Source organism: Octopus bimaculoides, chromosome 7 (genome assembly GCF_046866305.1).
Source record: "Octopus bimaculoides isolate indiv1 chromosome 7, ASM4686630v1, whole genome shotgun sequence".
NCBI lineage: Eukaryota > Metazoa > Mollusca > Cephalopoda > Octopoda > Octopodidae > Octopus > Octopus bimaculoides.
Genome location: NC_142934.1, coordinates 6,489,384 through 6,509,190, shown reverse-complemented (window position 1 = coordinate 6,509,190; position 19,807 = coordinate 6,489,384). Strand labels below are relative to the sequence as shown.

General features: G+C 37.4%; 1 protein-coding gene and 1 long non-coding RNA gene across 7 annotated transcripts in view; one reads left to right on the top strand and one right to left on the bottom strand.

Annotated features, from left to right (window-relative positions):
• Positions 1-13,354, top strand: part of LOC106870670 (uncharacterized) — a 50,839-nt gene extending 37,485 nt beyond the window's left edge. For 2 of the 3 annotated variants that reach the window (XR_001409553.3, XR_016242506.1), the window contains 2 exons: positions 6,809-6,901; positions 8,764-13,354. This is a non-coding gene — a long non-coding RNA (uncharacterized LOC106870670). Of the gene's footprint in view, positions 1-6,808 lie in introns of all 3 variants that reach the window. The other variant, XR_016242505.1, reaches the window with a different exon arrangement.
• LOC106870669 (sodium-dependent proline transporter) overlaps positions 1-19,807 on the bottom strand; it is a 133,164-nt gene that overhangs the window by 103,951 nt on the left and 9,406 nt on the right. For 2 of the 4 annotated variants that reach the window (XM_014916820.3, XM_014916821.3), the window contains exon 1: positions 16,283-17,471. The exons of the other annotated variants lie outside the window; for them this stretch is intronic. In XM_014916820.3, coding sequence (XP_014772306.1) covers positions 16,283-16,369 — 87 coding nt within the window. In that variant the 5' untranslated portion in view covers positions 16,370-17,471. Of the gene's footprint in view, positions 1-16,282; positions 17,472-19,807 lie in introns of those variants that run through there. 4 annotated transcript variants of the gene reach the window in all.

Genomic DNA, 19,807 nt, shown 5'->3' with positions numbered 1-19,807 from the left:
GCACCTTGGGCAAGTGTCTTCTGCAGCTGACCCTGGCCCGACTAATGCCTTGTGGATGATGAATTTGATACACAGAAATTGTGGAAGCATTTTTTTTTTCTTGTTTCAGCGTTGCCTTGAATTTTTGTTTTCCTTTTTTATCGAGCGAATCTACTCCAGTACATTTTTTTCTAAAATTCTGGTATTTATTCTGTCGGTTTATTTTGCCGAACCGCTAAGTTACTGGGAGGTAAACAAACCAACACGATTGCCAAGCGGGAACAAACAGATACAAAAACACACAGAATAATATATGTATGTATGTGTGTGTGTGTGTTTGACTACTCAGCTGTGTCGAGCAGATGAAAGTCAATGTTACTAATGACGTCATAGACTATTACCGAAAGGTTATTTTATGTGTGTGTGTACGTATGTCCTCAGGTGTTTGTTTACGTTCCCGTGGCTTAGCGGTTCGGCAAATGAGAAGCCAAAAATAAGTAGTACCAGACTTTAAGATGAGTACTGGGAGGGTCAATTTTTTTCCACAAGACAATCCACGCGATGCCCCAGCATGGCCGCATTTCAATGTCGGAACCATGTAAGATATAAAACGTATAGACATGTTCTTTGAATTCAAGTTATTGGACAGCAGCCATGCAAAGAATTCGGTCCAATGTCTAATACACGGCTGTTTGTTCTTTTCAGCCAAGGAGAAGTACGTTAAGCAAAGTTTTAAAACGGGGGTCATTTGGTACTGGGCTGGACAGAAGGAATAAATTTTAAAATTCCATGTCTATTTTATTGATTATCGCTGTCTGCAGGGTGGTTTTTTTTTTGCATTATATTTGTATCACACATAATATATATGTAATAGTTGAATTATATATTATGCACTTTATGGTTTCATTATTCATGTGATTCCTAGAGCTGTAGAAAAATCGTCTTGCATGAAACCAATGCATGGATTTTGCCATCCTGCCCCCCCCCCCCCCCAATGTGTCTGATCAACTAATGTCATCAGATCATCCCAGAAGTTCTGTCCGATTTTACCTTTTTTAAAATTGAATGAAATTTAATAGTATTTTAGAATGTCTAATGGAATTAAAAATTAGCCTAGAGACAAGTTAATTCGATTTAAGTCGTGTCTCCTGGAACCAATTAACGACGTAGGGTAAGGTATGCTTATATATATATATATATATATATATACACACACACACACACGTGTATATATATATATATATATGTGTGTGTGTGTTTGTTTTCAGAACAAGTTTTCGTATCATTAGTCCTTTAAACATTGCAACAAATATATAAGGAGTTGTGGTTAACAACGACAGGGGCATCGGTTATAAAATGCGGGTGTTTCTCAGTGGCCATACCTAAATGAGAAATTAGCTTGAATTTTTTTCAGTAGCTCTCAGAAACGGTTGCCCAAGCCTGCATTTTACACGGTCGCTCGTTCTGCTAGACATAACAGGCAAGAGGCTACACTGTATATTTTTTGAAGAAATGCGAGAGAGGTAAACAGCTAGCTTTGCAGCTCAGAAATTAGAGTTAGTGAGCAACTTCTCGGTACTACTAAAGCAGAGTGGTCCCGAACGCGCAGTCGCGCGTCCGCGCTAGTTGGTTGTGAGTGGTCGATCCTACAAAAAGTGCGCGTGTGCAAATGAATACATGTGTTTAGGGTTAGGGTTAGGATCGACCACTTACGACTAGCTACCGCGGACGCGCGACTGGGCGTTCGGGACCCAACTTCTCGCCTACGCACGCACGTACGTACCCACACACATATATATACAAATAACATACGTTTTCGTCGTCGTCGTCTTCTTCGGATTTCCCTTCCCATATTACAAATTTATAAATGCCATTTTCTTGGCGACAAATTACTTGTTTACATGCTAGCATGGTTTTACAAAGAAAAGAAAAAAAATCTGATGCAATACTTGACTTTCACTTTATCAAATACATGTATGTATGTGTGTATGTGCGGATAGACAAACAGACAGACAGGTTCTTGTTTGTCATTTGACTGTGGCTATACATTCTTATAGTCTTTTACTGGTTTCAGTCATTTGACTGCGGCCAAGCGGGAGCACCGCCTTTAGACGATCAAATATCGACCCCCAGGACTTATTCTTTGTAAGCCTAGTACTTATTCTATCAATCTGTTTTGCCGAACCACTATGTTACAGAGACGTAAACACACTAGCATCGGTTGTCAAGCGATGGTGGGGGAAACAAATACAGATACACACACACACACACATATATATATATATATATATATATATATATATATATGTATATATATATATATATATATACGACAGGCTTCTTTCAGTTTCCATCTACCAAATCCACTCACAAAGTTTTGGTCGGCCCGAGGCTATAGTAGAAGACACTTGCCCAAGGTGTCACGCAGTGGGACTGAACCCGGTCCCATGTGGTTGGTAAGCAAGCAACTTACCACATAGCCACTCCTTCTTTTACAAGTTGCAATCAATAGACTGCGCCCATGCTGGGGCATCGTCTTGCAGTATTTTAGTCGAATGAATGGTTCCCAGTACTTATTTTTATTTTTTAAGCTTGGTGCTTATTCTATCAACCTCTTTTGCTGAACCGCTAAGTGACGATGTAAACACACCGTCACTTGTTTAGGCTTTGTTCGGCCCAAGACGACTGTAGATGACACTCACCCAAGGTGCCACACAGTGGGACTGAACCCAGAACCACGTGTCTGGGTAGCTAGCTTCTTACCACCGAGAGCGGGTGCGGTCCATATCCTTTACCTCCGTCTTATTAATTTCCAGGCGGAGCAAGGAGGAATGAATGCGATTTTCGTCATCAGCTTTGCAAAACTACATTTAAAAAAAATAATAATAATTTAGAGAAAATATGAAATACTTCAAGTGGTTAAAACAAACTTAACAAGATCTACATTGCCCAATGCGCTGAGCTATAAACTACTTCGAAGATCCGGTTGTAAACCTACAACAGTTGAAGGTAAATATCTGAAAGCTGCAAGTTAAAAAGCCCGCTTCGTTACACACATCACTAAACAACACTTAAACATACACGAACACCGTATACAAGCAAGCATGGTACGGAAAGGAAAGTAGTTTATATGCAGATGTTATATATTTATATCTGTTTTATGTGATAGCTAATATAATTGTTTACTTTTTTTCCTTTTACTCTTGTTATTGTATTATTTGTGCATTCTTGTGCTTCACACTACGCTATCGATAAGCTGCGATACAACCTCGTAATAGGCGCGCGTTAATATCTACACACAGCATATATACAGCGTGTATGTGTGTGTGTGTGTGTGTATATATATATATATATATATGACGTCCTGTACCCAGATATGCATCTACATATACACGTAGATGTAGGTATGTACATACATGTACGTATATGCATATACTCACATATTATTTCTATTATTATATATACATACATACATACGAAATATTTACTTATATACACTCTTTTACTCATTTAATTGTGGCCATGCTGGAGCACCGCCTTTAGTCGAGCAAATTGACCCCAGGACTTATTCTTTGTAATCCTAGTACTTATTCTAAAGGTCACTTTTGCCGAACTCTAGGTTAAGGGGACGTAAACACACCAGCATCGGTTGTCAAGCGATGTTGGGGGGGACAAACACAAACATATACACACACACATACATATATATATTCATATATATAATCCATATATACGACGGGCTTCTTTCAGTTTCTGTCTACCAAATCCACTCACTCCGAGGCTATAGTAGAAGACACTTGCCCAAGGTGCCACGCAGTGGGACTGAACCCCGGAACCATGTGGTTGGTAAGCAAGCTACTTACCACACAGCCACCCACATTTGAAGCTGCTTATTATATATAATCACTGATAATTTTATCAACCAGTTATTGCTGGAAAAATTAGTATGTCTTAAGTCATTATTTAAAATTAATTAAAAATTTATCCGTTCACCGGAATCAAAGCTCCAGGTATTATAAAAACGTCGAAGTAATCTGCAGGACAACTGTTATGTTGGCTATGGAGGCGTAAGTGTGTGGTAACAGCTGTAGTAGTGGTGCTGGCGGTGGTGGTTGTATAATTTCTCAGTGCTGGCGATGGAGATGCATGTTTATTTGTGTATTTTTAAGCTGGTATGGTATGTATGGACTTGCACATACATATATTGAGAGAGACACGTTATATCCAATATAGAGTTAGGATTAAATGTAAGCTACTCTTTTTAAGTTCAAATATTGATGTTAAAATATACATCCAAACGCATATATATCTATGTAGACATACCGACAGACAGTGAGTTCTGCGTATTCATAATGTACAGACTGCAATCAATCAATGCACACTGAACTGATGCAAAAATATTTCAGGGTACTTTACAAATGTTGAAGTAAACACATCGTTGGTCACACGGGAACGCATATATATAACATATACACACATACAGGCGATCAATGACACCAGAGGTACCTGCTTAATCGATCAAAAATTTACAGTGCATGTCTGTCTGTCTGTATATATATATATATATATTAATAGAAAGGACAACAAAAGAAAGAAAGAGACCTCGATATTATGTAAATAAGTATATATGTATGTATGTATGTATTGCGTTGGTGCATAATTATTGCGGCTTTTTTTTTTTTTTTTTGCAACATTTTATTCAACAAAAACAATAACAACATGTAACAAAAAACATCTGTAAATGATTATTCCGGAGCATATTCACCATCTACTTCAATTACTGCTTCCCATTTGCTTGGCAGACGGTCAGACCGTCATTTAAAGACGTTTTTGTTAAATATTGTTATTGTTTTTGTTGAATAAAATTTGTTGGAAAAAAGCCGCAATAATTATGCACCAACCCAATATATATATATATATATATATATATATATATATATATATATATATATATATATATATATATATATATATATATATATATAGCAGTGGCTGTGTGGTAAGAAGCTTGCTTCCCGAACCATGTGGTTCCAGGTTCAGTCCCATTGCATGGCGGGCTGACCAAAGCCTTGTGAGTGGATTTGGATTTAGTAGACAGAAACTGGAAGAAGCCTGTCATATATATATATATATATATATATATATATAACTTTGATAACTTTCAGCCTGTATAGGCCCAGGCCATGTCTAACTTAATGGCACTACCTGGTGAAGTCTTTGGGGCACCATAGCCCACTCTAGCAAAGAGTTATTATTGTTGGAGACATACCCAAGGGTAGGAGGTTGGTCCGGGATTTTTTGAAGAAATTTGTCCAGTGAACATTTGAATTTTATGGGTATATATATACATACATATATATATGTATATATATATATATATATGTATTTGTAATTGCCTTCCCCCATGATCGCTTGACACCGATGTTGATGTGTTTACATCTCTGTAACATTAGTGGTTCGGCAAAAGAGACCAATAGAATAAGTACTAGGCTTACAAAGAATAAGTCCTGGGGTCGATTTGTTCGACTAAAGGCAGTGCTCCAGCATGGCCGCAGTCAAATGTCTGAAACAAGTAAAGGAATATATATATCGGTGTGTGGTAAGAAGTTTGCTTCCCAGTGACACGGCTCCAGGTTCAGTCCCACTGCACATCTTGGACAGATGTGGTATGGTTTCTACAGCTGGATGCCCTTCCTAACGCCAACCACTCCGAGAGTGTAGTGGGTGCTTTTTTACATGCCACCGGCACAGGTTCCAGAGGGGGCTGGCACTGACCACAGTACTTTGTAGTAAAGATTGTTTGCCAACATAACATGGCAGTCCTGGGGCTAAATTACAGCAACATTAGTCCTAAACTGGGACTGCCATGTTATGTTGGCAAACACTCTTTACTACAAAACAAAATAGGATCGCCTGATCCAGAGGTTTACATAATGTACATCACCTGGAACCGTGTGATTGAATTTTAAAGATTTTTATTGTGGATTATAGCTTCCCTTCTCCGACTACGCAGAAAAGGCTGTCTGGTGATTGATTATCAGTGTTGGTTTTGCTGCTGATTTTTCTCATAGACACACTGCCTATATTACTACGGCACTCCATTGGGTTCCAGTTGATCCGATCAGTGGAACAGCCTGCTCGTGAAATTACCGTGCAAGTGGCTGAGCACTCCACAGACACGTGTACCCCTTAACGTAGTTCTCGGGGATATTCAGCGTGACACAGTGTGACAAGGCTGACCCCTTTGAATTACAGGCACAACAGAAACAGGAAGTAAGAGTGAGAGAAAGTTGTGGTGAAAGAGTACAGCAGGGTTCGCCACCATCCCCTCCCGGAGCCTCATGGAGCTTTAAGTGCTTCTGCTCAATAAACACTCACAACACTCAGTCTGGGAATCGAAACTGCAATCCTATGACCACGAGTCCGCTGCCCTAACCACTGGGCCATTGTGCCTCCACACACTGTCTATACAAAGCTTTGTATACTGGCAAGGCACCTTGATTTCATAAGAAGTCATAAAAAGATTTTTAACCTTTTAGTATTCAAACTGGCCATATCAGGCCTAAATATTGAACCAGTTTTATGTTAAAACTGGCCAGATCTGGTCTCTCATACCTGTCCTACAATATCTTTCTAAAACTAAGCAATCACATCATGAAAATGTCTTAGCTACAAGCTAATGCATGATTAATTCCAAACAATATGTATATTAAAGAGTTAAACCACAACAGAGTCAGGCAGCACCTGAGACTGCCCAACCTTCCATTAAAATCTCATGTGAATTTATGTTCTGAACATCAGCTTAATATTTTAAATTTTATCTCTGCAGATTTTCTTTTAGAGTTCAGAGCAAGCCTTGAAAGTTATATGAGCACTGAATACATCAATGTAAACAATGCAACTGAAGATAGAAAAAAAAAAGGTAAGGATTGCAGCTGCATAATTCTGCTTAGTAATGTCAAATGTTTACTAAATTCTTATTTTCAAAATTAATTGAAACAAAATTTGCATATTTCAACAAAAATGTGGTAACGAAAGGATTAAGTTTACCAAATTATACAAATCATTGATTCTTTTATATGTTTCAGTCATTTGACCGTGGCCATATTGGAGCACAGCCTTGAGGGGTTTTAGTCAAAGAAATCGACCCTGGGATTTCTTTTTTTTACGGCAAATACTTATTTTTATCAGTCTCTTTTGCTGAACCACTAAGTTATGGGGACATAGACACACCAATACCAGTTGTCAAGCAGTGATGGAGATGGGACAAACGCAGATACTAAGACTCACACACACGCACACACATAGATGTCTGTAGTACCCTTCACCCCCACCCCCACCCCGCTTCATTCCAATCATACCTGGATCCTTCCCTCGCTTCAAATCCCATTGCCACACCTGTACTTTAATCGCTAACACCACCTCCCTCACTGGATCCAACCAGCACACCTTCTACATTAGAAACTCCTTCTCCTGCACTTCTTCCAGGTGTAAACTTTACATTGGTCAAACAGGCCACCGGCTAGCCAACCAGTTCGCCAAACATCTTACAAGACGTTTGTCTACGTACGAACACCCCCGTCACCCATCATTTTCACTTGGCTAACCACTCCACCTCAAATATCACCATCTCCAGCCTTGCCCTACACAATGGATCCACCAACTCTAGACTCCGCCTGGAACAGCATTCCATTTTTACTATACATACTCAAATTCCGTTCGGACTCAAAACAACCCCCTTCCTCTCAATGACTACCCCTACACCTTCCTTAAAAAATCTTATTTTTACTCATTTATTATTTTTATTCATATTTTATAACTTTTATCATTTATTCCTTTTACTTTTTATTTGGTTGTTTTTTATTCATTTTTATTAATTTTTTATTCGTTTATTTCTCTTACTGTTATACCTGTTTATTTTGATCCTTTTATTTTATCTATTTATTATTTTCTATATTTTATCTATTTATTATTTTCTATTTTTTATCTTTTTATTTTATTTTTAATCATTTATATTTTATTTTATTTTTATTATATTTTATTTAATTTTTATTATGTTACTTTTTTATCGTTTTATATTTTATTTTATTTTATTTTTTTATTTCTCTCACTGATTTATTCATGCGATCTTTTCCTTTTACGGGTTTTATTTTACTGTTTCCTTCTTATTTGTATTACATATTATTTCTATTGATTTTTTATCACCTATTCCTATACCCCACCCCACCACCTCTCCCTCTCATGCACACACAACCCTCTACATACAACACACATATACCCCCATACACAACCCGCTACACGCAACACATAAATGCATGTACATACACTTCTACACACACATGCACACACCCAAACTTGTGCACATCACACACATACACATTGCTACTCTGTCCATGCACACATGCCATTACACACAACACAAATACATGCACACGTACATGCATGCACACACACACACACACATACATACATACAGACAGACAGACAGACAGAGTGACCCAAAGAGAGTGGGACACACATGCAGCCCATACACATTCTCACTCTGTCTGCATACACATGCCAACAATTTTTTTTTTCCTTCTCCTTCTTACTTTCTTTTGGACTTTCCTATGTCTCCTGTTTCCGAAGAAGAGCTCTGCTCGAAATGTAAAACAACCACTCTTTCTTTCCTTCTCAGAGTGTCTCATTAATACTTTGCATGTACCACGTCCTTGTGTTTTTGATTTTTTCTCCATTTAAAAAAAATTTTTTTTACCTAACCATATATATACTTTTCTATTCTAGGCACAAGGCCCAACATTTTTGTGGAGAGGACCAGTCGATTGGATCAACCCCAGTATGCAACTGGTACTTAATTTATTGACCCCGAAAGAATGAAAGGCAAAATTGAACTCCGTGGAATTTGAACTCAGAACGCAAAGACAAACAAAATACCTATTTCGTTATTGCCCACAAGGGGCTAAACATAGAGGGAACAAACAAGAACAGACGAACGGATTAAGTTGATTACATCGACCCCAGTGCTTAACTGGTACTTAATTTATCGACCCCGAAAGGATGAAAGGCAAAGTTGACCTCGGCGGAATTTGAACTCAGAACGTAATGGCAGACGAAATACCACTAAGCATTTCGTCCGGCGTGCTAACGATTCTGCCAGCTCGCCGCTAAGCATTTCACCTGGCATGCTAACGTAACCATATATATGTTTATATGACAAGCTTCTTTTAGTTTCCTTCTACAAAATCTGCTAACAAGGTTTTGGACGACAGGAGGGTATAGTAGAAGACACTTGCCCAAGGTGCCATGAAGTGGGACTGAACCCGGAACCATGTGGTTGGGAAGCAAGCTTCATACCTTACAGCCACACATACACCTGTATGTTTGAAAATAATGTTTTGGATTTTTGCAGATCATTTCTTCTGCAATGAAAAGAAAACTGAATCTAACAGTGAGATCTCCATCAGATCTCACTCTGTTTTCAGAAAAAGAAACGATAGATGCAGATATGACTACATGGTAAGAAGTTTACTTCCCAACCGCATGGTCCCAGGTTCAGTCTCAATGCATAGCACCTCGGGTAATTGTCTCCTACTACTGCCCCAGGCTGACCAAAGCCTTGACTGGATTCAGCAGTTGGAAACTGAAAGAAGCTAGTTGCGTATTAAACACACACTCATATATATATGAATGTGTATGCATTACTCATATATATATATATATATATATATATATATTTATATATTGCCGGCTAGAGAACATAATTATTTAAATTTATATTTATATACTGAGGGTGATAAATTGAATATTAATTTCAATTTAACATGTGTATATATTTATATATATACATATCTTTATATACACATATATACATATATTTATATATATATTTATAATATTTATAAATATATTTATATATATATATATATATATATATATATATATATATATGGATGTGTATGCATTACTGTCTCATTGCCTGTTGGTTTTACGCAAGCATTACCATCATGCAAACAGTGGGCATTAAAATGATGATGATGACAAAATAAGATTTCTCCAGGGATGCTGCAGTCTTGGATATGAAAGAAAAAAAAAAACTATGATAATGGCAACAGCTTGGACATCATTAGATCATGAAAATGCTCGTTTCTAATTACCTGTCCTTACATTGACCATTTAGCATCATTAGCATTCAGATTTCTCTATCATTTACATTATTTTTAATTAATCATGCATTATCTCATAGCTTCGAAATTTTGATGATGTTATTGTATGTAATTAGAAGGAGCAGGTGTGATAGGCTGGATCTGGTTGGTAGAACATAAGTCAATCTGGCTGGTAGAACCTATTTGTGCTGGATATGAATGGCTGAAACGCTAAAGTATTAAACATCTTTATTTCCCCCCACTTATACACACATATACATACATCCCCTTTTAACATAATTCCATTACTGCCACCTGCTGACCTCTTTTTCGATTTTAAATGACTGTTATTAGTATTGTATTTTGTATATGTGTGGAAGAGGTAGACCTAGGAAGACATGGGATGAGGTGGTGAGGCCATGATCTTCGGATGTTGGGTCTCATGGAGGCAATGACAAATGATAGAGACCTTTGGCGGTTTGCTGTGCTTCAGGCCAAGTGAAAGCATAGTCGTGGCCAGTACCACTGACATGTAAAAGGAACCCACTACTTTTTTGATTGGAGTGGTTGGCATTAGGAAGGGCATTAACAGTTCCAGTCAAACCGTCTGACCCAGGCCAGCATGGAAAACAGACTCTGAATAATGATGATGATGAAACAGCCAATAGTTCAGAGATTAAGGAATCTCTCCAGATCATGCCATTACTTCTCCACATTGAGAGGACACAGCTCCATTACTTTAGACATGTTGTTAGAAGGTAACTCTGTGACAAACTGGCACCCCATTCAAGGAGACTGGTGAGGTTTTGTTCACTTATAAGCCATGAAGACCAGGTAACTGGCATTATGAATCCTAGAAGTCAAGACAATAATGCCCAGGGATTAATGAAGATGATGATGATGATGATGATGATAATGATGGTGTCTACTGATAGAATTTTTCCAGGGTGATTTTGAGGACTTTGTGGGGAAATGTGCTCTCAACTTCAATGAGATTTTCTGTTTTTTTGAGTGGAGGGTGGACCTTTTAGGAAGGGAGCCATTTTATATCTATAGGCCCTTTTTTGCTTTCCTGGTTAACATCTCTTTCTTACTGGTCCTGCATCTGCTTCGCAGTCTTTCAGCCCCAAACACTAACATTTATTCTTGTTTGAGAGTAAGTCAAAATCATTAAATTCTTATAAAAACCAATTTTGCATCCCACTTCCCTACTTTTTAATAGAATTCTTTATTCTTTTACTTGTTTCAACTATCTGACTGCAGCCATGCTGGAGCACTGCCTTTTTAGTCGAATCAATCGACCCCAGGACTTATTCTTTGTAAGCCTAGTACTTATTCTATCGATCTCTTTTGCTGAACCTCTAAGTTACGGGGGGGGGGCTAAACACGCCAACATCAGTTGTCAGGCGATGATGGGGGGTGACAAACACAGATACACAAACATATATATATATATATATATATATATATACGACGTGCTTCTTTCAGTTTCCCTCTACCAAATCCATTCACAAGGCTTTGGTCCGCCTGAGGCTATAGTAGAAGACACTTGCCGAAGGTGCCATGCAGTGGGACTGAACCTGGAACCATGTGGTTGGGAAGCAAGCTACTCACCACACAGCCACGCCTCTGCCTATGTTTGTGTGTAAATATCTATGAAGTAGATGTGAACATGGTTGTGTGATGTGGTTTTGGGTTCAGTCTCAGTGTAAGGCACCTTGGGTAAGTGTCTTCTGTAGCCCTGGATTTACCAATGCCTCATGAGTGAATTTAGCACATGATGAACTGCGTGGAATCCTGTTGTGTGTATATGTGCACACATCTATGTGTCTGTGTTTGTCACACACCAATACGTAAACAAGCAACAGGGAGAAAAATATAAAATTTAGTAAAAATTAAATGCGAAATTCCTTGAGTATTGATTTCAAATTTTGGCATCAGTTCTCAACTGGTACTTATTCTATCGATCCTGAAAGGATGAAGGGCAAAGTCAACCCGGGACGAACGCGAAGACAGACGAAATGCTGCTAAGCACTTTGTCCATCGTGCTAACGATTCTCTTTTTCTACTCTAGTCACAAAGCCCGAAATTTTGGGGGAGGCGGAGCAGTCGATTAGATCGACCTGAGTACGCAACTGGTACTTAATTTTATCGATCCCGAAAGGATGAAAGACAAAGTCGACCTCGGCCGAACTTGAACTTTGAAGGTAAACACAGACAAAATACCACCAAGCAATTCGTCCGGCGTGCTAACGATTCTGCCAGCTCGCTGCCTTAAATTCCTTGAATATTGAATCATGTTATTATTGTAATATTCCGTATTTATTCGTGTATAAGCCATACACCCTTAATTTAGTGTTAAATCTTGGTAGAAGACTTTTTTTCGTCCCTTCGCAAGTGCTAGCGTTGTCCCCTCCTCCGTGCGTAAGTCACCCCCAGTATTTCTCGTTTTTGCGTTTTTTTCCCCCCCACCACTGTTCACATCAAATATAAAATAGTGCAACTTATACACGAGTAAACACGACGATTGCGGAACATGAGAGAGAGAGCCGTAGATGGAGAGCGTTTACTGCAATGACGAGCAGAAATTTCCATGTTTGTGTTTATATTTCATATAACCTAGTTAGCTCCTATATTTTAATATACTCTTTTTATTTCTGTATCGGCAGGATTTCCTCTTTGGGGAACATTTTTCAAAAGTTACTTGCAAGGGGGTCCGAAAATGCATTTGCACTGGGGACGCCAGTAACCCGAGGACCACCCTACACAGCTACACACACGTACAACCGTGTGGGTTATATATACACGTGCGTTTCTTTCTCCATTTTCGTTCTCCGTTTTATTTTTCTTTCCTTGTCTAGTCTTTCTTTCAGAAGAAGCGTGTGTACTAGAAACGTATAGTTTTCTTTCAACACACCCGCTATTTCCCTTCTCTTTGTCATATCTTTTGCCTCATATACACACGCACACACAGTGAAAGAGACAGAAAAAAAAAAAAAAACTAGCTGCACTAGTGTAGGCAATGTGTGCCGTCCGGAGCGGCCTCCGGACCTCACAAAAAGCTCATATTGCCTACAGCAGACCCAAAAGTGGTGCCCCTTTAAAAGTGCCGCCCCTAGCTACCCTAGTGAGTAGCTGTCCCTACATCTCATGGGCCCAAAAAGAGGGAAGGAGATGGAGGTAAAGTATGTTTTATTTTATTCAGAACCGTACTTTCCATTGCATGCAACACAGGAATATTAGAAATAAATAAATGACTTTAAAAAAAAAAATTTAAAAAAGGGTGGCAGGGCCTTTTCCCTTTCTTATTAGGTATGAAATTTCAGGGCACAGCTCTCTCTCTATATATATACATATTTGTATATATATAGAGATAGAGACAGACAGACAGAGAAATAGAGGCGTGCCTCTCGCATTACGGCATGACTGAAGTGCTGTGTATGTATATATATATATATATATATATATAAGCAATGTTAATTCTCTAAATGAAGTATTAACAGTAACTGCACGATAAAGTGTAGTATATTGCCACTTAAGTATATATATATATATATATATATATATATATATATATATATATGTATATATATGTGTGTGTGTGTGTGTGTGTGTGTGTGTGTGTGTATATATATTATGAGCCTTTGAACATTATATGCAGATCTGTGATAACAATAGACACCTTTGACATACCGCATAGATATATTTGCGCCTGGTGATGGAAAATCGCGCTAATATTGCAGACATAAACATAAGCGCGCACTCACACACATGAGCGCGTGCGCACGCACATAAGCGCGCGCACACCTACATATGCACACAAGCGCGCGCATTTACATTAACATATAAGAATCACACACAATGTGGGGATTAAATAAGATAAATAACTCCATTTATGTATAATAAATTATTGTGTATGTGTTTGAATTGTAAGATTTGTAAAACGCATCTTCAGAATATAAATAGAGATAAGAAAGCCATTGGCATAGACGAAGGCCTCTGTGATGATGAAATAATGAAATGCCAGCTATTTTCATGTTTAGTGAATGGGAAAACGTGTACAGCATGTGGGCATGTGGTTTTGCCTTTCGCTGTCGTTTGCAGAGGAGCAGCGAGGGTGTGATTACTACAAAAATACGTTCAGTCAGATAGATATATGTACGTATTATATATATATATAGATAGATTGATGATAGATATTGTTTTTATGTTTAACTATAATCCTTACTACTATAGGCAAAAGGCCTGAAATTTGGGAAGACTTAACTATAAGAATAATTTTACGTTAAACTGAAGTCCGATGATGGATTGGTTAACCGAAACTCCGAAGTCACAATCATTACAATTCGTGTTAAAGAATAATAATGTGTGTAAAGCATATAAATATATATATATATATATATATATATATCATCTTGTTACAGTTATTTGACTGCTGTTATGCTGGGGCTCGTCTTCAGAGATTTAATCGAGCAAATCAACCGCAGTACTTATATATAGAATATATAGTATATATAATAACTATAAAATATATTATATACACACATACTATACAAGATATTTTCCACAAGGTACATATATAGAAGAGATGAGGATATTTATGAAACAAATATCCGTTCCCACAAATTTTTTCTGCAGAGGCAACCTTATTTGAGGGATTAAATACACACGCACACACACGCTCTTTCTCTATCTATCTCTCTCTCTCACGCGAGTGCGCGTACATACAGAGATCAGACATGAGGTTTCCGTAAATATAAATTTGTAAATCCGCGGTTCTGTTTTTTTTTTTATTTTTATGATTGTGTAAACGCATAAATAAAATATTCGCGCAGATTATGTCTCTTCTGTGTAACACTGAACGTGTGTGTATAAGTGCCTTGTGGATGGTATGCAAGCGTTCACTGAAAAAACACGTGTGTGTGTGTGAGAGCGAGTGCGTGTGTGTGTAAACACGGACACGAGATTGGGAAAGAGAGCGTGTGCGCGCGTGAGTGAATGTGTGTATATCAAGTACTCATATATATATATATATATATATATATATATATATACACACACATACATACTCAGACTTACGCAGTTACATATGTATAGATGTATATTTGTATATATATATATATATATATACACACACATACATGTATACACATGTTACCCGCGCATATATGTTAGATGTGTATGTGTGTGTGTATATATATATATATATATATATATATATATATATATATATATATATACTTTTATTCTTTTACATGTTTCAACACTTAGGCCATGCGCTTTACATATATATACATACACACACACACCGCATATATACAAACGTTTTGTAATTTGTAAATTAAAGCCTGTTTTTGTTCCATCTTGTATAATTTTTTTGTTATATATATGTACGTATATATAATATATATACGGATATTATATATATATATATATATATATGTATATATATCCGTTACATGTACGTATCTATCTGTGTATTATTTATGCGCTCGCGTTCAAACGCAACCACAGCGCTACATATGTCTGTGGAGATACGTGTATTGGTAAACGTGTGTTTGTTGTTACTTGTACCGTCTGTCTGTTTTTTTCATTCTAATCATGTTGGTTATTGTCATTAAAATAAAAAGAATAAATATTGTAAAAGAAAAGAACAAGTGCCTTCACTCGCGACTCTCTCTCTCTCTCTCTCAATTATATAAACATATATATTATATAAACACACATATATATATATATATATATATAATTAATAATAATTTGATATAGACTGCAGTACGCAATGTTTTACCAAAAAAAGAAAACTATAATTGTCACTGTGACTTGGGTGTTAAGAGCGCCTAAATTAGCTCTTATTTCTAGCAATAGAGGTGTTCTAACAATATATATATATATATATATTAGTATTTTACAAAGGGCAGCCACGGGGTTATATTTTATATATGTAAGGACCACAGATTATTGTCTTTTTCCGTTTTTACTCTCCCCTTTTTTTTTCTTTCCTTTTTTTCTTCTCTAAAATAATCAACAAAGGAGTAGACACACCGACCAACAAAGACTACAAAACACACGGAGTGATAAATTAATAAAAAATAAATACAGGGGGTAATCAAACGTAGACAAAAAACTCGGAGACGATAATCTAAAATCAAAGCACCTACCAAAAGATCCACCTGGGCATCGTTTCTCGAATCTAAAGGTCTAGTAATTCGGTCCTGAACGTGACTCTGCGATCTTGTAGCAGCCATTGCCTGTTATAACGCTACACAGAATTATCACTTTGTGGCTGCCATAGTTCCCCCCCACTCTACTGCTTAGCTTACTCCTACTCTTCCTCCTACTCCTTCCCTGTGCATATATATCTGTCTATATAATCCCTCATTGCCTTTATCGAGATAGATAGATAGATAGGTAGGTTACATAGATAGATAAATAGATAGAAATAGAGCTAATGCTTAGATTCTGATTTTTTTGTCTTTCGCTGTTAGATTTTCTTCTGATAATTTTTGTTTTTTGTTTTTTCATCTCGTCTTCTCTGCTTTTCGCTGTTTTATTAATAATCTTTGTTTTCCTCCAACTTTCATCTTTCTCTTTCTATTTCCCCTCTCTGTTTTTCATCTCTCTCTCTCTCTCTCTACCCATTCATTCTCTTCATTTCTACCAAGCTTTCTAGATATCTCTCTCAACTCATTCATTCCCTCTCTTCAATTTCTCTCGGGCTTCCTTCAACATTTCCCCTTATCCCTTCTGCTGTTTCATAATGTTCTCTCATTCCCACTGCAAATCTCCACTCTCTCTCTCTCTCTCTCTCTCTCTCCCACCACCACCGCCTTCAGCTCAATATTCTCCGTCTGCTTGTTTGTCTTTTTCTCACCTTCTCTGCTTTGCTCGCTCTTACTCTCTCCAAACATGTCCTCCACTCACTCTATTTCCTATTTCTGTCTCGTTTTATGTTATTCTCTCTCTCTCTCATTGCGTTTTCACTGCTGTAGTTTCTCGAGATATTTCGACCCCTGTCTTACGCTACTCACACAGTGTTGTACAGCACTATTGTCATTCTTTCAGTTTCGGAGACACTAATTTCGTATGGAGCTTTCCATACCTTGAGAGACCCAGCTTTCTGAGGCGATAAATAAAATGGTATCATGATTACAATTATTGTATTTGATGGCATAAAAGGCGCACGAGCAAATTAGTCGAATCTTGGTTTCAACGTCGCGTATCCGGAAAAAAGTTAGCGCCGGGGAGAAATTTAATGTATGTGAAGCCCAACTTCGCCTGTCTCTCCGAAGATGGCTACACGCACAGCCAAAAATATCAGATTAATATTTATAAAAGTGTTAAATTAATATAAACATTATCAATATCGTATACTTGTGTATGTGTTGTTAAACGTCTTCTAGCTGTGGTATATCGTCGAAAGAAAGTACCTTTAAAGACATGTTGAGAAACGCAGTATACTTCAAAGACAGGCGAAACGAATCATCCTGGAAGTGAATGAGATCGATATTTCGCTATCATTTCAGCTCTTCAGTACCGCATACTTGACTCACACTTGAAATGAATTCAAATTGCTGGCCCAAAGTATATACAGATCACGTAAAATCTATCTCCTGATGTGCAACAGCATCGCACAAGCATTTCATCACGTTCTAGTGAGTCTTTAATGATACAAATTTATGTGTGGTACAATTGGCATAAGCGTTCTGTTTCTTCAAAAACACTCACCAAATATGAAAAGACTGGAATGAACATAATTTGGCTGACGCTCGATAGCATTCATAATTTGGAGAAATGTTTTGACTAATATGTATGTAGACAGTAGCGTTGCAAATATTTAGTCATCTTTTATATTTCCAGTAGAAGTATAAACAGAGACGTCAAAAAAAGCGCTATCTCGCAGTGTAAAATAAATATATTGTAGTAAATAAAAATTATTTTTGTGATCAAATCATGTTGCTGAAATTTTTACTAGTAGAGAAAACTTGAAAACTACATTCTGACTTTTTTGGATTTTTTTTTTTTTATAAGTTACATACTATAAACCAGTTAGTAAGCATTATTGATGAAATTAGACTATAGCTATAAAATCTGCGCACATACTTTAGAACTTTAAAAATGCAAGAAATGTGACATGCTCTACCATCGGTAATTCTACGCAAAATTAACGGCGATAACGTCTATCTATGGTATAAGCGAACCTGTGGAGTTTTGTGTGTGTGCTCTAGGGACAAATCATATGTGCTTAAGTGTCCATAAGTGTGGAAATACATCAACTATGCTAGGAAAAATAAAGAATATTTAATTTTAGAAATCCACAGGCATCCATGCATTCATACTAACATTAATTAAAATTATACAATGTATTAAATAAGTAACTAGTTATAATGATTTAAATACCGAAAGAACTAAGAACACCACTAGATATGTTGTAACTTTAATGAAACTTTTTTTCACTACATCTTAATGAGCGGGTTTATTCTGCATTGTGCTTTTGAGAAGTTTAGGTGCGGCAATTATTTATCCGTAAACCTAACACTTAAGTTGTTCCTGTCTAAATTTAGTGGAGAGAAAAGCTCCGTACACATCAGTAAGTGGAAGAAAACGGTTATGCAATTCTCAATAATATACTTTCCTCGGAAATCGATGTTCTTCGAAATCTAGTTAGTATTTGTGAAATTCCAAAGGAGATTAACTATTAAATTTGGATATCAAAGTATGATCCGGTTACGGAGGAATTAACTCAAGGTGCAGGGAACTTCGATTGGCATTACATCAAAAGCTCATGATTTTGTAACTCTTAAAACCTTTTGAAATTGATCCAAAAGATTGGAAACGTTCTATAGCATACTCCACCGTCACTTCTTCTGCATCGTTATTATTGTTGTTGTTTGTTTTAATTTTTTTCTACGGCGGCGAGCTGGCAGAATCGCTAGCATGCCGGACGAAATGCTTAGCGGTATTTCGCCCGTCGCTACGCTCTGAGTTCAAATTCCGCCGAGGTCGACTATGCCATTCATCCTTTCGGGGTCGATAAATTAAGTACCAGAGGGGTACTTAACACTGGGGTCGATGTAATCAACTAGTCCCCTCCCTCCAAATTCCAGGCTTTGTGCCTTCAGGAGAAAGGATTTTTATTTTGAAAATCTACCTTGAAGTTTTGCATTCTCTCTCTCTCTCTCTTTTCACCCCCCCCCCCCGTTGAGTTTCGGAATATTTCTGCATTCTTTCACAACTCTTGACATGGCAAGAATAGCCTTACAGCTGATTTGGTGTTTGTAGTTTCCAATTTAGATTATTTCAAAGGGGTAGGAGTGATGCTAACCAAAGAATGCAAAATCACATAGACCAATTCTTAGCCCTCAGTTTTAACATTTAACATCAATGAAGATTTTCGTCTTCCTCATCGTAGAAGCGCTTGAATACCTGCTCTTTGCCATCGTTTATTGGAAACGTATTGAAAATACGATTATTTTATTGGGAAATACGATAACGACACTCCATACTGTATTAAGGTCTCCAAAATGTCCCTTCATTAGAGGGCGGATGAATGATTAAGAAGCTAGCATGACTTTATTTATCGACCCCGAAAGGATGAAAGGCAAAGTCGACCTCGGCGGAATTTGAGCTCAGAACGTAAAAGCAGGCGAAATACCGCTAAGCATTTGGCCCGGCGTGCTAACGGT